Source organism: Lates calcarifer, unplaced genomic scaffold (assembly GCF_001640805.2).
Source record: "Lates calcarifer isolate ASB-BC8 unplaced genomic scaffold, TLL_Latcal_v3 _unitig_1951_quiver_1664, whole genome shotgun sequence".
NCBI classification, from domain to species: Eukaryota; Metazoa; Chordata; class Actinopteri; family Centropomidae; genus Lates; species Lates calcarifer.
The window spans coordinates 18,477-32,626 of record NW_026115872.1 but is presented as its reverse complement, the minus strand read 5'-3'; the positions used below and the strand labels follow the sequence as shown (position 1 = coordinate 32,626).

Below are 14,150 nucleotides of genomic sequence, written 5' to 3'. Positions count from 1 at the left end.
CTGAGGAAGAGGAGGAGGAGGAAGAGGCAGAAGGGTCGGGGAGGACGGGCCCCGCGTGGGAGGGGTTCTCTACGGGAGGGCAGGCTGGCGGAGGAGAGCTGCAGCGGTGGAAGCACTGGTTAAGGGACCCATACTGGAGAACAGCCTGAAAGAAGACAGAAATGTAACCATGTGTAACACTGATGGATGCTAAACATTTTTGCCAATATTCAAGTTTAAAATATAAATTCCAAAATAACACAAAAGTCTTATTTTTCAAGCTAATCCTCCCTAATAACCTCTGTCTCCTTACATTAGAGAGCAGTGTTGACTCAGAATGCAGTCTGTGCAGTAAAACAGGAAAACCATGACCCGTTAATTAAGATTTTCACTGTCCCTCAGATGTATTTTATTTCTTCTTAGATTTATGTCACCTATTGCATACTGACTTCCTTAATATAATAGATAACTTGGAGAGTATAAGGCTAATAATGGTGTATAATAGAGGAGAGGAAAGCAAATGAGAAGCTAATTGTGGCATATGGAGTGTGCGGCACCACCCCTCTTCACAGCTTGTCTTGCAGGATCACACATTTGGTTAATTTATTAGGGCATTTGACAGAGTGATTACACACCACTGTGAATGGTTAACAGTATAACATATTTATAATCAGGCACTGAGATAAACAGTAATGCAGTGTGACTGAGGATCACGGTAACCATCAGTCCTTAAAGTCGCATGATGTGTTGGGAGTTTATTTTAAGCTGGGTTGCTGCTGTGCATTGTTCTGTACATGTGCTTGACTACAAAATTGTAGTCATTTACTGTAAATACAGGGATAAACATGAAGTCCTGCAAGTACAAAGATTGCTGGATGTAAATGAATAGATATTAAGGCCAATGGAGGTTTGTGTATGGGTGCAGCTTACCTGCCAAAAGTGGGTCCAATGAAGGCGGGGTGGCGAAACATGGCAGCCGTGCCCAAGAAGGTGCCCAGGCCGAGCGGGGTGGCCAGGGGTGGGGCCGAGCCGTTGTGGGGCGGCGGTGCCAGGCCTGGGAAGGCTGCGGCTGCGGCCGCCGCGGCTGTCCAGGCGGACTCCAGGGCCGGGTGTGGTGGGGAGGGAAGGGGCCTCCCTCCAGGTAGTGACTGAGGGGGTGGCCCGCCGCCAGGGGGCCTGGGAACGGCAGGCCTGATGGGTGGGCCTGCACCCCGGCCTTCTCACGCTTCCTCCACTTGGCCCTGCGGTTCTGGAACCACACCTGAGGGCAGAGGTGATGGTACACAGATGAATATGGGCACTTCTCGCATAAAGTTGTTAGAAAACAAAGGAGACAAAGGCTGTACATCATACTGTAAATCTTGGTTCTTGTAAGACAGATACAGGTTCAATTGCTAAAAAAGGCTGCATATAGAAACAGGAGGAGGAAATAAATATAATAAATAACCCATTTCTCCTACATTAAGAGGCAGTTCCTCCTGTCTAAATGACAAGAGAGATGCTTAAAGGCAAGTCACATATGTGCTCGGTTATGCAGGTTATAAATACTTAGCTTTAACATAGAACTGCAATGCTTCATTGTAATTAACATGACCAGACTCTATTGAATGTTGTGTCAGTGTACTCTGATTGTTGTCTAGTTCAGGTGGTGGCCAACAGGCGGAAAGTCAGCGGTAATTACTTGCAAGGTAAACCCTGCCGCTCACGGTCCCTTAAATCTACTTTCTGTCTAATTAAACCCCCCGTCCCTGTAGACGGGCTTCAGAGTCGGGGGGGAGATAATTAAGAGCGGTGTTAACAAAAGATCCAGAAAATTACCGCTGAACTGGCTCCAATAACAATTAATGCGCTTTAAATTAAATTCTTAAGAGATGTAGAACAAGTGACTTCCATCCAAGAGAGTATTTAACTTTCCCACGCATCCACTGTTGCCCAGTTTGCACTGCAGAAGCACGGGGCTCTCACAATGAGCAAAATGTCAACACGAGGAAAGTGATTGAACGAACCAGCTTGAGCGACAGGGACTGCGCACACACACATTATTCCCAGAGGGCTGTTTAGCATTACACAGCCCCTCGGGAATTTATGAGTTTTTATCACCTCCTGATGGCGCCCGTTAAGTGATTTGTTCACCTACGGCCCCTAAAGAGACATCTGTTGTTTTACCGTCGGCCATAACCCTCCCGGAGCTTCCACCGTGTTTGAACTGTCTCTCTGGTTATGAGCCCGGGCTTTCGACATGCAAGCCACGCTTTCAGTGTAAAGGCGAAGAGGATAGAGAGAGAGAGAGAGGGCGGGGGGGGGGATGAGTTGGAGGGGGTGGGTGGTGGGGGGTTGCTGGGATGGGGGGGGGGGGAGCAAACACCTTTAATGGTCTCTCATTCGCTCCCAAGTGCAAAGCATCGGATCAATGCAGGTCTATTGCAATCACATAATGGGAAATCAAATAGCATTATCCCTCCCCTCTTTCTCCCCTCCCCTCCCTCTCCCCCCTCTTATTCTCACACACATCCTTTTACTCCCACACACACGTATCTCGGCCTCGCCCCTCTTCTCTCCCTCTCTCTCTGTCCCCTCTGATGGGAATTCAAACACCATCTCATCCCAGGAATATAGACAGTGGTTTGCTCCTGCACTAAGTGAGCTTTTTATGAATCGCCAGCGTCGGCTTAATTGCCACTAAAACGTCCCCCGTTCGCGTGTAATAACATTCAATAACAGGAAAGACCTTCCCTGCGCCAGCGACTGGGGCCATTTAACACATTTTTACTGTAATAAATTACTGCCACAAATTGGCCCGTAATCGTTGATCCTCAATCAGTGACGCATATCACCGGTTATTATCCAGCGCTGTGTAGCTGGGACATTTTATAGAGGACATAAAACATTAGAGGATGCTGCTTTTCCCCCTGTTTGATTTACAAGTCACAGGCTTCTCTTTTCAGATAAAGATAAACAGAGAGCCACTTACTTGAACGCGGGCCTCGGTAAGATCCAGGCGCATTGCGAGCTCTTCTCTGAAAAGAATATAAAAAAAAGGAGGGGGGAAAGAGGAAGGGAGAAGAGGCAGAGAGACAGAAAGAAAAAGATTCAAGGTTACAGGCCACCGTTTGGAAGCAACGTAGAATTGCTGTTTTGTCCCCTCCCGTTGTTCACTGTCAACAATAGACGACCAAAATAGGCTTGATTTTTTCCCCTTCTCCCTGGCATGAACCGCAGAAAGACGCCATAGCCATATTCTATTTTCCCTGTCACGGATGGGTAGAAATAGGCCTAGTGATTGTTAGATTTTCCTTAGCCCAGGCCTGTCACTGTAACAACATAATGGTTGAAATAATGACATCTAAACTAGGCTGCCACAAAGCAATTGACGCTCCCTTCAGCTGCAAGATGGGCTTGCAGCGCAAATTAGACCTACAAGTCGCCTTAAAGTAAATCGATTGGAAAATATGAATAATCCCAATGCTAAAATAAAAATGAATTGAAGAAAATGTAGGTTCTTGTGTCCTCTAGTATCAGAAAAGCCTTTATTTTCAAGCATAAAACGCGGATGTGCCAATTATCAAAATGTTAAATTGGTTGAAGATAGGTTTGAAATTTTATTAATATGTGAGTTTATTTTATTTTTATGACCTACTACATAAAAGCCCTTATAGTTTATTTTTATAAAACATTTCTACCGGTATAAAACCCTCAGAAAATTCATACTATAAAGCCATGTAGTTCAATGTGTGTGTATCTGTGCGTATACACCTGCCCTTGGGCTTGAGGTTAGGCCCTGACTTTTTTTTTTCTGTATTCAGTATCATGTCCGGCAGCTGCACCGCTTAATTATTCCTCCTGAGAATAATACCGCTGTCATCTGCAACAACACAGGCATATACAGGTAACAAAACGTCCCCATGTGTGTTGGCACTTACAGGCCTATTGTGCTCACTTATTCAAAGCACGGGCTTGGTGTTGGGGTATTTTATGAGGTGTGATCCGTACAGTGTCCTGTTACAGACGTGTGGAATTACTGGGACTGTTTTTGGAAAATTTTATGGGCTCGGGAGGTGTTTATTTAAAAATAAATGCAATTAATTATCACCTTCAGTGCATGGAATTATTAGAGAACATGTTTGTGTCTCAATGCGTTTCTTTTGTGGATTTGTATTAGACATAGCCACCTGAAAAAATAATAATAACCATAATAATATTTTGTTTCTCTTTTTTATTGTAGACTAATGTAAATAGAGTAATATAAATATAATAGGCTATCGACGTTTTGTATGTATTTAAATTCGAATTTATAGGCCTACAAATTTGGCTTTTTAATTTTGTAAACGTAGACTGTTATTCAAAGTAATAATAATAATAATAGTAATGATAATAATAACCATAATAATGTGAGAAAAATATTTTTTTTTAAACAAAATTGTTCCAGACTCAAAAAAAAACCAAAAAAACTTCTGTTTGAATTTTTCTTACCTGGTGAAGACGTCGGGGTAGTGTGTCTTCTGGAAAGCCCTCTCCAGCTCCTCCAGCTGGTAACTGGTGAAGGTAGTCCTGTATCTTCTTTGCTTCCGTTTCAGCATCCCTTCCTCCGAGTCACTGCCCGCTGACAGACACACGCTGTCCTCCCCGTCCCTCACGTCCCCATCCCCGGCGTTCAAGCTCTCCCTCTCCTCGTCCTTCGGGGACAGCGCGGCTGTGTCCGCGCAGCTCTCCTCCTCTTTCCCCCCGTCCTCCTCGAACTTCAACGGGCCGAGCTCCACCAGCCCCAGGCTGCCGTCTTCCGAGCCCTCCCCGGGGCTCTGGTCGCCCTCCCCCCGGCTCAGCGACGCGTTCTCCCGGTAGGACTTGCTGCGGCTGATGCTCACCTGCGGCGCTTGGCTGATTTTGAGGCTGTCGCTGGCTTGTTCCAGGAGAAGCCGTTCTCTGTCCAGCTTCTCTGCGTGGTCTTGGAGGTACTTGCCCCCGGGTCCGTACAGTCGGCGGAGTTTGGGTGGCAGGTGCATGTCAGCGCTGAGGGAAAGGGGGTCTTTCGTTGGCCCTGAGAAAGAAGCGCGTCAAAGATGTCAAAATAACAAAATGGCTGTGAAAAACAAAGCAAATATTTTCCTTATAGGCCTATAAACAATTCCCCCAAGACTTTACAACAGCTGTTTAGTTTGGGAAACATTTATTAGCCAAACAAATGAGATTATTCTCTGTGGAACATGTGCTGACTCCCAAGCAATGAAAAGAAACTCTTCTTGAGGCATTTACTAGCCTCTAGACTTTCAGCATAAGACCAGCTTGTTTGTTAGGTCTGCACATTTCTCCTGTTCAACGCTCCTAGCTAAACAGCGTAGACTTCAAAGCAAACTTACCGTCAGCCGTTTTGTCGAGCTCTCCTCTGCCGGGCAGACCCGTCAAACTTTGCGCCCCCAATCAGTCTGACCTTACAGGGACTCCGGCGGCCCAGAATGCTCTCTATGCAGTAAGAGGAGAGCAGCGTTGGGGACTTGCTGCTCTTCCTCTCTCCCCGGTCATGGATATCTTCCTCAAACTGGCCGCTCATGTCGACGCTTTGGTTCGTCTAGTTTCGGTAACGCCTGTCAGTCTCCCACTCTCTCCCTCTCTCTCTCTCTCTCGCTCTCCCTCTCTCTCTCTCTCTCTCTCTCTCTCTCTCTCTCTCTCTCGGGGTCCGGCGCTCTCCTTGTTCTTCTTCTCTCCTCTCAGGCCGGTGTGTCTGTTTGAACCTGCACCGTTCACTCCTCCCTCCTTCTCCTCTCTCTCTCTCTCCCTCTCCCCCCGACTCTCTCTCTCTCTCTCTCCCCCTCTTCTGTCACTCCTCTGTCACACTCTCAGCTAATGACAGACAGCGGCTTGGCTGCCTCGCGCTGCGCTCCGGTCTGCCAGGCGCTTCTCCGCTCCGCGCGCAAACTCAGCATACGTGTAGGCAGTTATTGCTCGCCTGATTGGTTCGTATACGTGTATGCAGGGAGAGAGACAGCGCGGAGCTCCTTTATATATTTTACGATTAAAGTTAATTTGAGGGAAAGACAACAAAACCCGACATGGAATTTGTTGCTCCGCGGAACGAACTCAACAGATAAAGTTGTAGAGGCGCTTTTCTTGCTTGTCGGATTTATTTTCATTTTACAGTGACATTTAGGCCCTAAGGTTTATAACATTAATATGATATAACATTAAAGTGTTAAAAACAAACAGACAAAGTAAGTATACGTAATAATGCAAAGATGGCTTTAGCAGAGGTGGCAACAGTCAGACAAGAACAGGTGTGTTATTGACTTGTGTAGCTAAAAGGTAAAAATAAATAAATAAATTAATAATAATAATAATAATAATAATAATAATAATAATAATACAGAGACTGTGAAGGAGTAGGCCACATAACACATGATCAAATTGGACTTTTTTCATGGAGTACATTGTAATATGGCAAAGTGGGAAAATACTGATGTAAATAATAAAATGAATAATAGCTGAATTGAATTTAGCTGCTCCAGTTTTCGGGTCCTGGTATTGTACATGCTGACCCACTGTCACATACTGTCATGGCTTACAGGGACTCTTGAATATAACAGAGCCAACCTTAATATTCTTAATACCCGTGCCTGTGCTTTTTTCTACTATGTCAGGTCAAAAGGCCTATTCTGTTCACATATAGCCTTGTTGTCCTGTACCTGTGTAGGCTAACAGGACTTTAGTATTACATTATTTGTACAGTAGTACAACACAGCATTGACGGTGATAAATGTTAACATTGCTTTAAACAATCAATCAATTCCTTATTTATGCCAAAGGACCTTAAAGTAGGCTAATTGCCCTTCTTCACAGTTACCTCCCTCATAGGCCCCTCTGTTTTACCTTAATTCATGTTATTTCTATTACTTTTGGATTATTAGAAATTCATTATAATGGAGGCTATAACAACAATAATAATTAATAAAACAATTAATAAAACTGTTCATTTCAATGTGATAATGTAGTTTAATTAAACGGAATCGGCCTATTTTTTGTGATGATTTTTAATGAGTGACTCTTCTTTTTTTAAAACACATGTACAGTATATAGGTGAAAGCAGACGAACACTGCTGAATCCTTGTGCCAACAGGAAAAAAATCTGGCGCGGAGTTTGTGTTCAACCCCGGAGAGCACCTGCGAAAGCCATGTCAGAGACTGAGTGACATAGAAATAGAAACATAACAATTGTTTGAAGCTGTAGCGTTTGAAAAAAAAGACAGAAAATCAAGTATTAATATGGTTAATATGTTTTTTCTATCTATCTATCTATCTATCTATCTATCTATCTATCTATCTATCTATCTATCTATCTATCTATCTGTCTGTCTGTCTGTCTGTCTGTCTGTCTGTCTTTTCCCTGCTCCCTCCCTCTCCCACCAATTGCCTGCTCTCTGTTGGAGTTGCGGATTGACTTAAAAAGTGAGGGTGGCGCGGCGGTGATGAGACGCCGCACGGGGAGCCGGGATAGCGTGCGGGGGACTCCGCTGTGGAGAGGGGGAGAGATGGAGAGATGGATCGAGAATGTAATTTTAAATGAAAGTCTATTTAACCCGCTGTGAATGGCATGACCCCTATCCTCGCCTCAGAGCCCATCACTGTTAAAAGGATCATTTTCAGAATTCAATCCAAAAACTTCAGCAAGCTGCAATTTACTCTCTCTCTCTCTCTGCCTCTCCTTCTCTCCCTCTTCTTCCCCTCCGTTATGTATCCGCCCGGACTGGAGCATCCATCGCAGCAAACGAAAAATAACAATAAAATATATGTCCAGAAAATTGCACAAGATATTCTCTTTTTATATCTTTTATCTGTTTTTAAGCAATAGCTTTTTGTGATTGGAACTGGGATAAGAGCGTCATAGATCTTTGTGAAGTAGTTAAGGGGCAGAACTAAGAACTAACTCAGTTCTTTTTTTCATTTAAGAGCTTTGTAAAATGTTAACATAGATGAATTAAAATGTATATGCAGATGTAGCTTTTATGTGTAGCAAATAAGGCCTATATGCTTGTTAGCAGACAATACAAAGACAATAATCTGTATAAAACATGCAGTAATCAAATAGTATAAGTAGCTGCAGCCTGTCCACGCGGCTGGTGTGAGATTCAATCCACCCTGCAACTTTTTTTGTGGTGTCACAAACTTCCGAGCTTGTTTACTTGCACGCAAATCAATGTAATGAGAGTAATAACAATATGAAAAAAATGTTATGCCTTTTCCCTGCGCGGTCACAAACAGACGTGCGTAATACAGACGAGTATTTAGAGTCGCTCTGTAATTTGGGGGCCACAATTTGATTCATTTATCCGCACACTGTTATTAACCCTGTGGAAAAAGAGATGTCAGCCGCCATTTCAGCCAGCAGGACATCCGCGCTTTGTTTAAATGCACTAATTACGCGCATACATTAGAGGCGAGGGGGGTGGTGGGTGGTGGGGACGGAATAGCCTGAGCGCAATTTTCACATTTTCAATTTTCCGTCTATTTGACGTGCAGGTGAAGAGATGGCGGGGAGAGGCCGCCTTCCGTTTTCAGCATCACCTCACCGCCACCTCCTCTGTATTTTCATAACATCCTAACTTGATAATATCCAGGGGAAACACCGGGTTGCGCGCTTTCTGTTCTTGTAGCTGCTGTACTGCTGTCTATCACATCCTGGGAGTCCGCATGGGGCCTCTGCGCCCTTCTGGTGTCATGCGCCTTGGCCGTAAACATATTAAGGTCAGCAGGTAGCTTTGTGCCTTCAAAACACCTCATGAGTTCATACAGTTTTATCAGTTCCATACATGTAACGTAAGCCATCTCTGCTCCCTTCCAGCTCCAAGTCTGTCCTCTACACTGAAGGCCACGGAAGTGATACTAATGAAGTCCATCGTTTAGGACCAGCAGATTGTGCTTTGCCTTGCAGGTCATTCAATTGGCGCCATCTCCTGGATGGAACAGCAAACTGCTCCAACAGGTAAGGCCCGGTATTTCTAATGTACAGACTGAGAAATACCCTGAAACTGTATTGTTCTGCATTCATATTGAACATCTAAACGCATCATTTTCTGCGCATTTCTCTCATCACTTCCCTAATCTCTGCCACTTACTGCCCCTTGCTTCCTTCCTCCTGCCTCTGTCTGTACTATTTGACCACAGATGCATTTGTATGCATGGTCCATGTAAGAATGAAGTTGTTTATTCAAAGTTAAATACCCCACCCACCCGTGGGAGACAGGTATCCTATATTTGCACGTGCAGTAATAAGACTATTCAGTGCCATCAGTTTTCTGTTATCACACAAGCTTGTCCATATGCAACACGCGTAAATGCTGGTCCCTAACATGCACGAAGGGGCTCGTGGCCTTGGTGACGACGATTCATCCTCCACCCTGCATCCTCCATCCATCCTCGCGCTCTGACATAATTGGACACTTGCTCTGCTTGAGAGGCCAAGCAGGAAAAGAAGGAAAAGGAGGGAGGGGAAGGAGAGAGAGAGAGAGAGTGTGTGTGCGCGCCGGGGAGGGGAGGGAGGCTTTTAAGGCGCGCGTAAGCAAAGTTAATTAGCGGTTATTAACAGCCCGCATAATGAGAGCGAGAGGGAGTCAATTTAATGACTTTGTTAGCGCGAGTTCAGAGCGACAGGCGATGATCGAAACAACAAAGGCGAGCGCGCACGCAGCCATCATCCGTAATTTCCAGCGGTAATGCGGTCTGATCAGAAACAAAGGGTTCTAATTTCGTTCAACTGACTCGATAATTTGTCCTTATGTAAGGAAAATAATTAATGACTTAATGCTTCAACAGAAGTAGCTTTCTTTGGGGGTGGGGGGGTTTCGGAGGCCTCGTTTGCTGGAAGGTCGTAAGGAAATCAATTTCCAGGCCTATAATTATTTACATCATGAATTTAAAACGTGGACGTGTGCCTTTGCTCCGGTTGGTGTGCAGACGAGTGAGAGTCTATTAGGAGAGGGGAGAAGGAGTCTCCAAATCTTCTTCCCTCAAGCAAATTGTGTATGGCAACAAATGAGCCACTTGTCATAATGTGGTATTGAAGATTTTGCGGTGAGAACACAAAGAAGATGATGCGTAATTTGGGAGAAATGTATATTTTTGAAGCCGTATATAAACTAAAATCAAACCAAATGATACATTTAATATTTAAGGTCACTCATCAGTCCAGGTTTGAGGGTTTTGGTGACAGGTGATACTTGGAGCTCAGCTGAATTGATGGCCCTCATGCCTGTACCCGTTCCCGACAATGTGTCAGGTTATTGCGGCCGCAGCATTGCAAAATAATCCGAGACGCGCGCGTCTTTACGCACGATTTCATCATTCCACAGATGGGTTGAGGCGGACGAAAGATATGAGGGCTATTATCGATTGAGGAGGGAGGGGGGACATAAGCCGCCTGCGGGCCACTCTTGGATTCATGGCAGGTGCATAGGTCACCCGCACGAAAGCGGCAATTTCGTGGCCCCCATTGTCTCCACTGATTACTGCTTTGATCACAGGAATCAAGGGCCCGAGACTCTCGTACAAAACCTACGGCGGAGTCCAGGAGCTCGTGAGCTGAAGAGGTCATCATCATCATCATCACCGTCATCATCATCATCATCATCATCTTGGCCATTACCATCATCTGCCACATCATCACCATAACCATCATCACCAGCATCATCATCATCATCACTAGTTGACCATACAAACCTGGGGTGCCGTGTGTTTTCACAGCCGCGTTGCCCTTTTATTGATTGCGTGCCTTAATTTTAATTCGATTGCGCGAGTGTCAAAAATTCCGCAAGAATCATCCTAGTAATGAGATAATCAAAGTAATATATGCAAATCAGTTATGTTGCCAGCTTATCAAAACCGGAGTGCCCCCCCTTGAGTCTGAAGAAGTCCATTTATTCAGTTAGTGGCAATACCTTGCGCAAATGGCGCGATGCAAATGACAGTTGATTAGACTAAATTAAGAACCTCGTTTCTCCCTGACCTTGTCTGAGTTTTATGTAAATTCTTTTTTTCTTGCTTTAATGTGATAAAAAATGCATTTTACATCTTGGCCTTTATAAATCTGAACAATATTTTCCACGAGAGAAACAATGGTCAGCCTCAAATAACTCACTCTATCAACAGCTTGGATGATTCTCTGCCTGACTCTTATCTGTCTGTCTGTCTGTCTGTCTCACAAATCTCAGTATATCTTGACCCCAGTGAATCTCCCACAGGGACAGAAAGTGTGTCTGTATAACTTCCTTGCTGTGGGGGAGTGTGCCTTGAAGATAGACTAGGTGTGTGTGCCTTCAGAGTGTGTTTCCATGTGTGTGTTTACACGATTATGTGTACTCATGTGTGTACCATAACATATTGTCTTAGGGGACAGAGAGAGTGCAGTTGAGACTTCCTCTCTGTGGGGTGTGTGGGGCCTGTAGATGGGAAAGGAATAAATCCAATATAGATTGCAGGGCTGCGCTGCCTCCCGCTGGGGACCCTCAGACTTGCAGGTCAGGATCGAAGTGCTTTTCTCCCCCTAAATTGGCCTGAGAGGAGCAGGAGCAGCCAAGCTACACCCCCAACACTGGGACTGCCTGCGACCTAATGATGGTGCTGGGGACAAGACACACATATACACATTCATACACAGCGACAGAGCTGTGATCGCGCGTACACATACACACCAAAAATTCACACACACAATCATTCCCAGATTGATATAACATCAGTCTCACTCTTGCTCCAGTCAAACACACACTTGGGCGAGAAAACCACACAGATCTAAACCCACCCTCCTCGTACTCTGATGTTGAACACACTCATTCCTTGTCCAGAGACCATTCACCTCAAGTTTCCCCTCTCAGACTACCCCTCAAAACTACCTAGCAAAACTACAGATTTAGAGGAGGCATCCTCACTACCTGTCCACACGCTTCAGAGGGAGGGGTGGATAGTATAACTGGCACCACACTAAGTGTCTGAACTGATACACACTCCTGCTCTTTGGTTCCCCTACAAGGAAAACACCAGCAGCACCCCAATGCCATTATGCCTCCAGCCAAACATTCAGCCACTGTCATTCTGGCTCTGTCCAGGGAGCTAATTAGGGCCCGAGCAACGAGTTGCGTGGGCCCAACGGGGCCATGCAACGAGTTGCAAGGACCCTCTTGTTTTCGGTCTGTTTATTATTATTATTAGGGCCCGAGCAACGAGTTGCGTGGGCCCAACGGGGCCATGCAACGAGTTGCAAGGACCCTCTTGTTTTCGTTCGGTTTATTATTATTAGGGCCCGAGCAACGAGTTGCGTGGGCCCAACGGGGCCATGCAACGAGTTGCAAGGACCCTCTTGTTTTCGTTCGGTTTATTATTATTAGGGCCCGAGCAACGAGTTGCGTGGGCCCAACGGGGCCATGCAACGAGTTGCAAGGACCCTCTTGTTTTCGTTCGGTTTATTATTATTAGGGCCCGAGCAACGAGTTGCATGGGCCCAACGGGGCCATGCAACGAGTTGCAAGGACCCTCTTGTTTTCGGTCTGTTTATTATTATTATTATTATTATTATTATTATTATTATTTTTTTTCTTCTTTTTCCGCCTCTTAGATCGGCTTTTTGAGGGCCTTAACATGCGTGAAAACTTACCAAAATTTGCAGACGCATCAGGCACGGCGAAAAATTTAATAATTTAGGGGTCTTGAGCATGGGCGTGGTAAAATGCCCTCGGTAGCGCCACCTACATTTTTAAACGGAACAGCCCCTCAAGCCCGTTGCGCCTAAAAATCTGAAAATCTGCACACATATGTAACATCCCATGACGCACCAAAAAGTCTCTTGGAGCCATATTCTAAACCCAACAGAAAGTATTTTTATTTTGACCGGAAGGTGAAAAAATTGTGTGTTTTTGGCCATTTCCAGGGGTCGCTTGAACGCGAACTAGTCCTAGACGCATTATCCGATTGACTTCAAAACTTAATAGTATGTTCTTAAGACATAGACGATGTTAAATTGCGGCAGATTTTGAGTTTTTGTTGAAGGGCGTGGAAGTTATGGCCCCTCAAAGTTCGATTACTCGCCACGAAACAGGAAGTTGCTTTATTTTTGCTATATTTCGGCCATACTTTGTCCAAACTGCATCAAACTTTACAGGATTGTTAATGGTACCTATCTGCACACATCCATATGTCAATATTCATACAATTGTTGTAGCGCCACCTATTTATAGCAGGAAATGACATATTTTATAGTGTGATGTCCAGTTTCTAGACGGGTGACCAGATTCACTTCAAATGTTGTCAGCCCCTCCTTGAGGATTTTTTGGAAGACTGGCTCCGAAAATTGTGAGTTTTGGTCGAAGCGTGTGCCGGTTCTGGCCCGTCAAAGTTCGGAAACCCAACTTCCTGTTTGAAACCTCAGATTTTGGGGTAACTTCCTGTTGCGACTCTCTACTTTATCCTATAGATGGAGCCATTGTATTACTCTTTGATGGGTTTTTGGAAGGGGGTCTCTGTGTGTGTGTGTCTGTGTGTGTGTGTGTGTGTGTGTGTGTGTGTGTGTTTGTGTTTGTGTTTGAGGGGGGAGGGGAAGAAGAGTTGATTGAGTCTGTGAGAAGCTGCCACAGAGAGGTTACAGTCAGGAGAGCCAAGAGCTGCTTTACACGCGGTATAAAAACTTCAGTTAAGATTTGAGCTGTCACTTGAGAAAGCATCATGCCAAAAACTAAGGAAATCACTGTAGACTTGAAGAATTGTCGATGCTTAGGAAGCAGGAGAAGGATATACAAAGTTATAACAGCATTTCCAAGCGTCAAGAACTCAAATGAGAAGCGTCACCGAGAAATTCAAGGAGAGCCACACTGTGCAGAACAAGCCTGGCAGAGGTAGGAAGCCAAAGATTTCAATGACCCTGGAAAGAAAACCAGTTAGAGACCTGTCTAAAGAACCCATAAACGCTGCCAAGACACTAGTGAATGACTTAGTTAAGTCTGAAATTGTAGTCTCAAAGAAGATTACATGAATTCATGTAATCTTACCATATGTCTCCCCTTGACCAAAGCTGAGCGTGGATTGATGCTGTCTTTACAGTTTGGTTTTGATCAGTTAGGAAATTTCACACGGGGTCAGCTGATTTTTTCGTGTTACTCAGTGTACGGCGACAGGAAAAGTTCACTAGGTCCTCCAGCGTCGAG

At 44.9% G+C, this 14,150-nt stretch overlaps 1 protein-coding gene across 1 annotated transcript; it reads right to left on the bottom strand.

The window, feature by feature from the left end:
• Positions 1-7: 7 nt before the first annotated feature.
• LOC108891402 (aristaless-related homeobox protein-like) lies at positions 8-5,928 on the bottom strand (the record flags this gene model as incomplete). Its single annotated transcript, XM_018688531.2, is given in 8 exon segments — positions 8-81; positions 84-145; positions 910-1,093; positions 1,096-1,240; positions 2,951-2,996; positions 4,450-5,014; positions 5,334-5,391; positions 5,393-5,928. Coding segments are annotated over 8 exon segments (1,266 nt in total), but the record flags the coding sequence as incomplete, so codon positions are not given.
• Between the last annotated feature and the right edge of the window lie 8,222 nt (positions 5,929-14,150).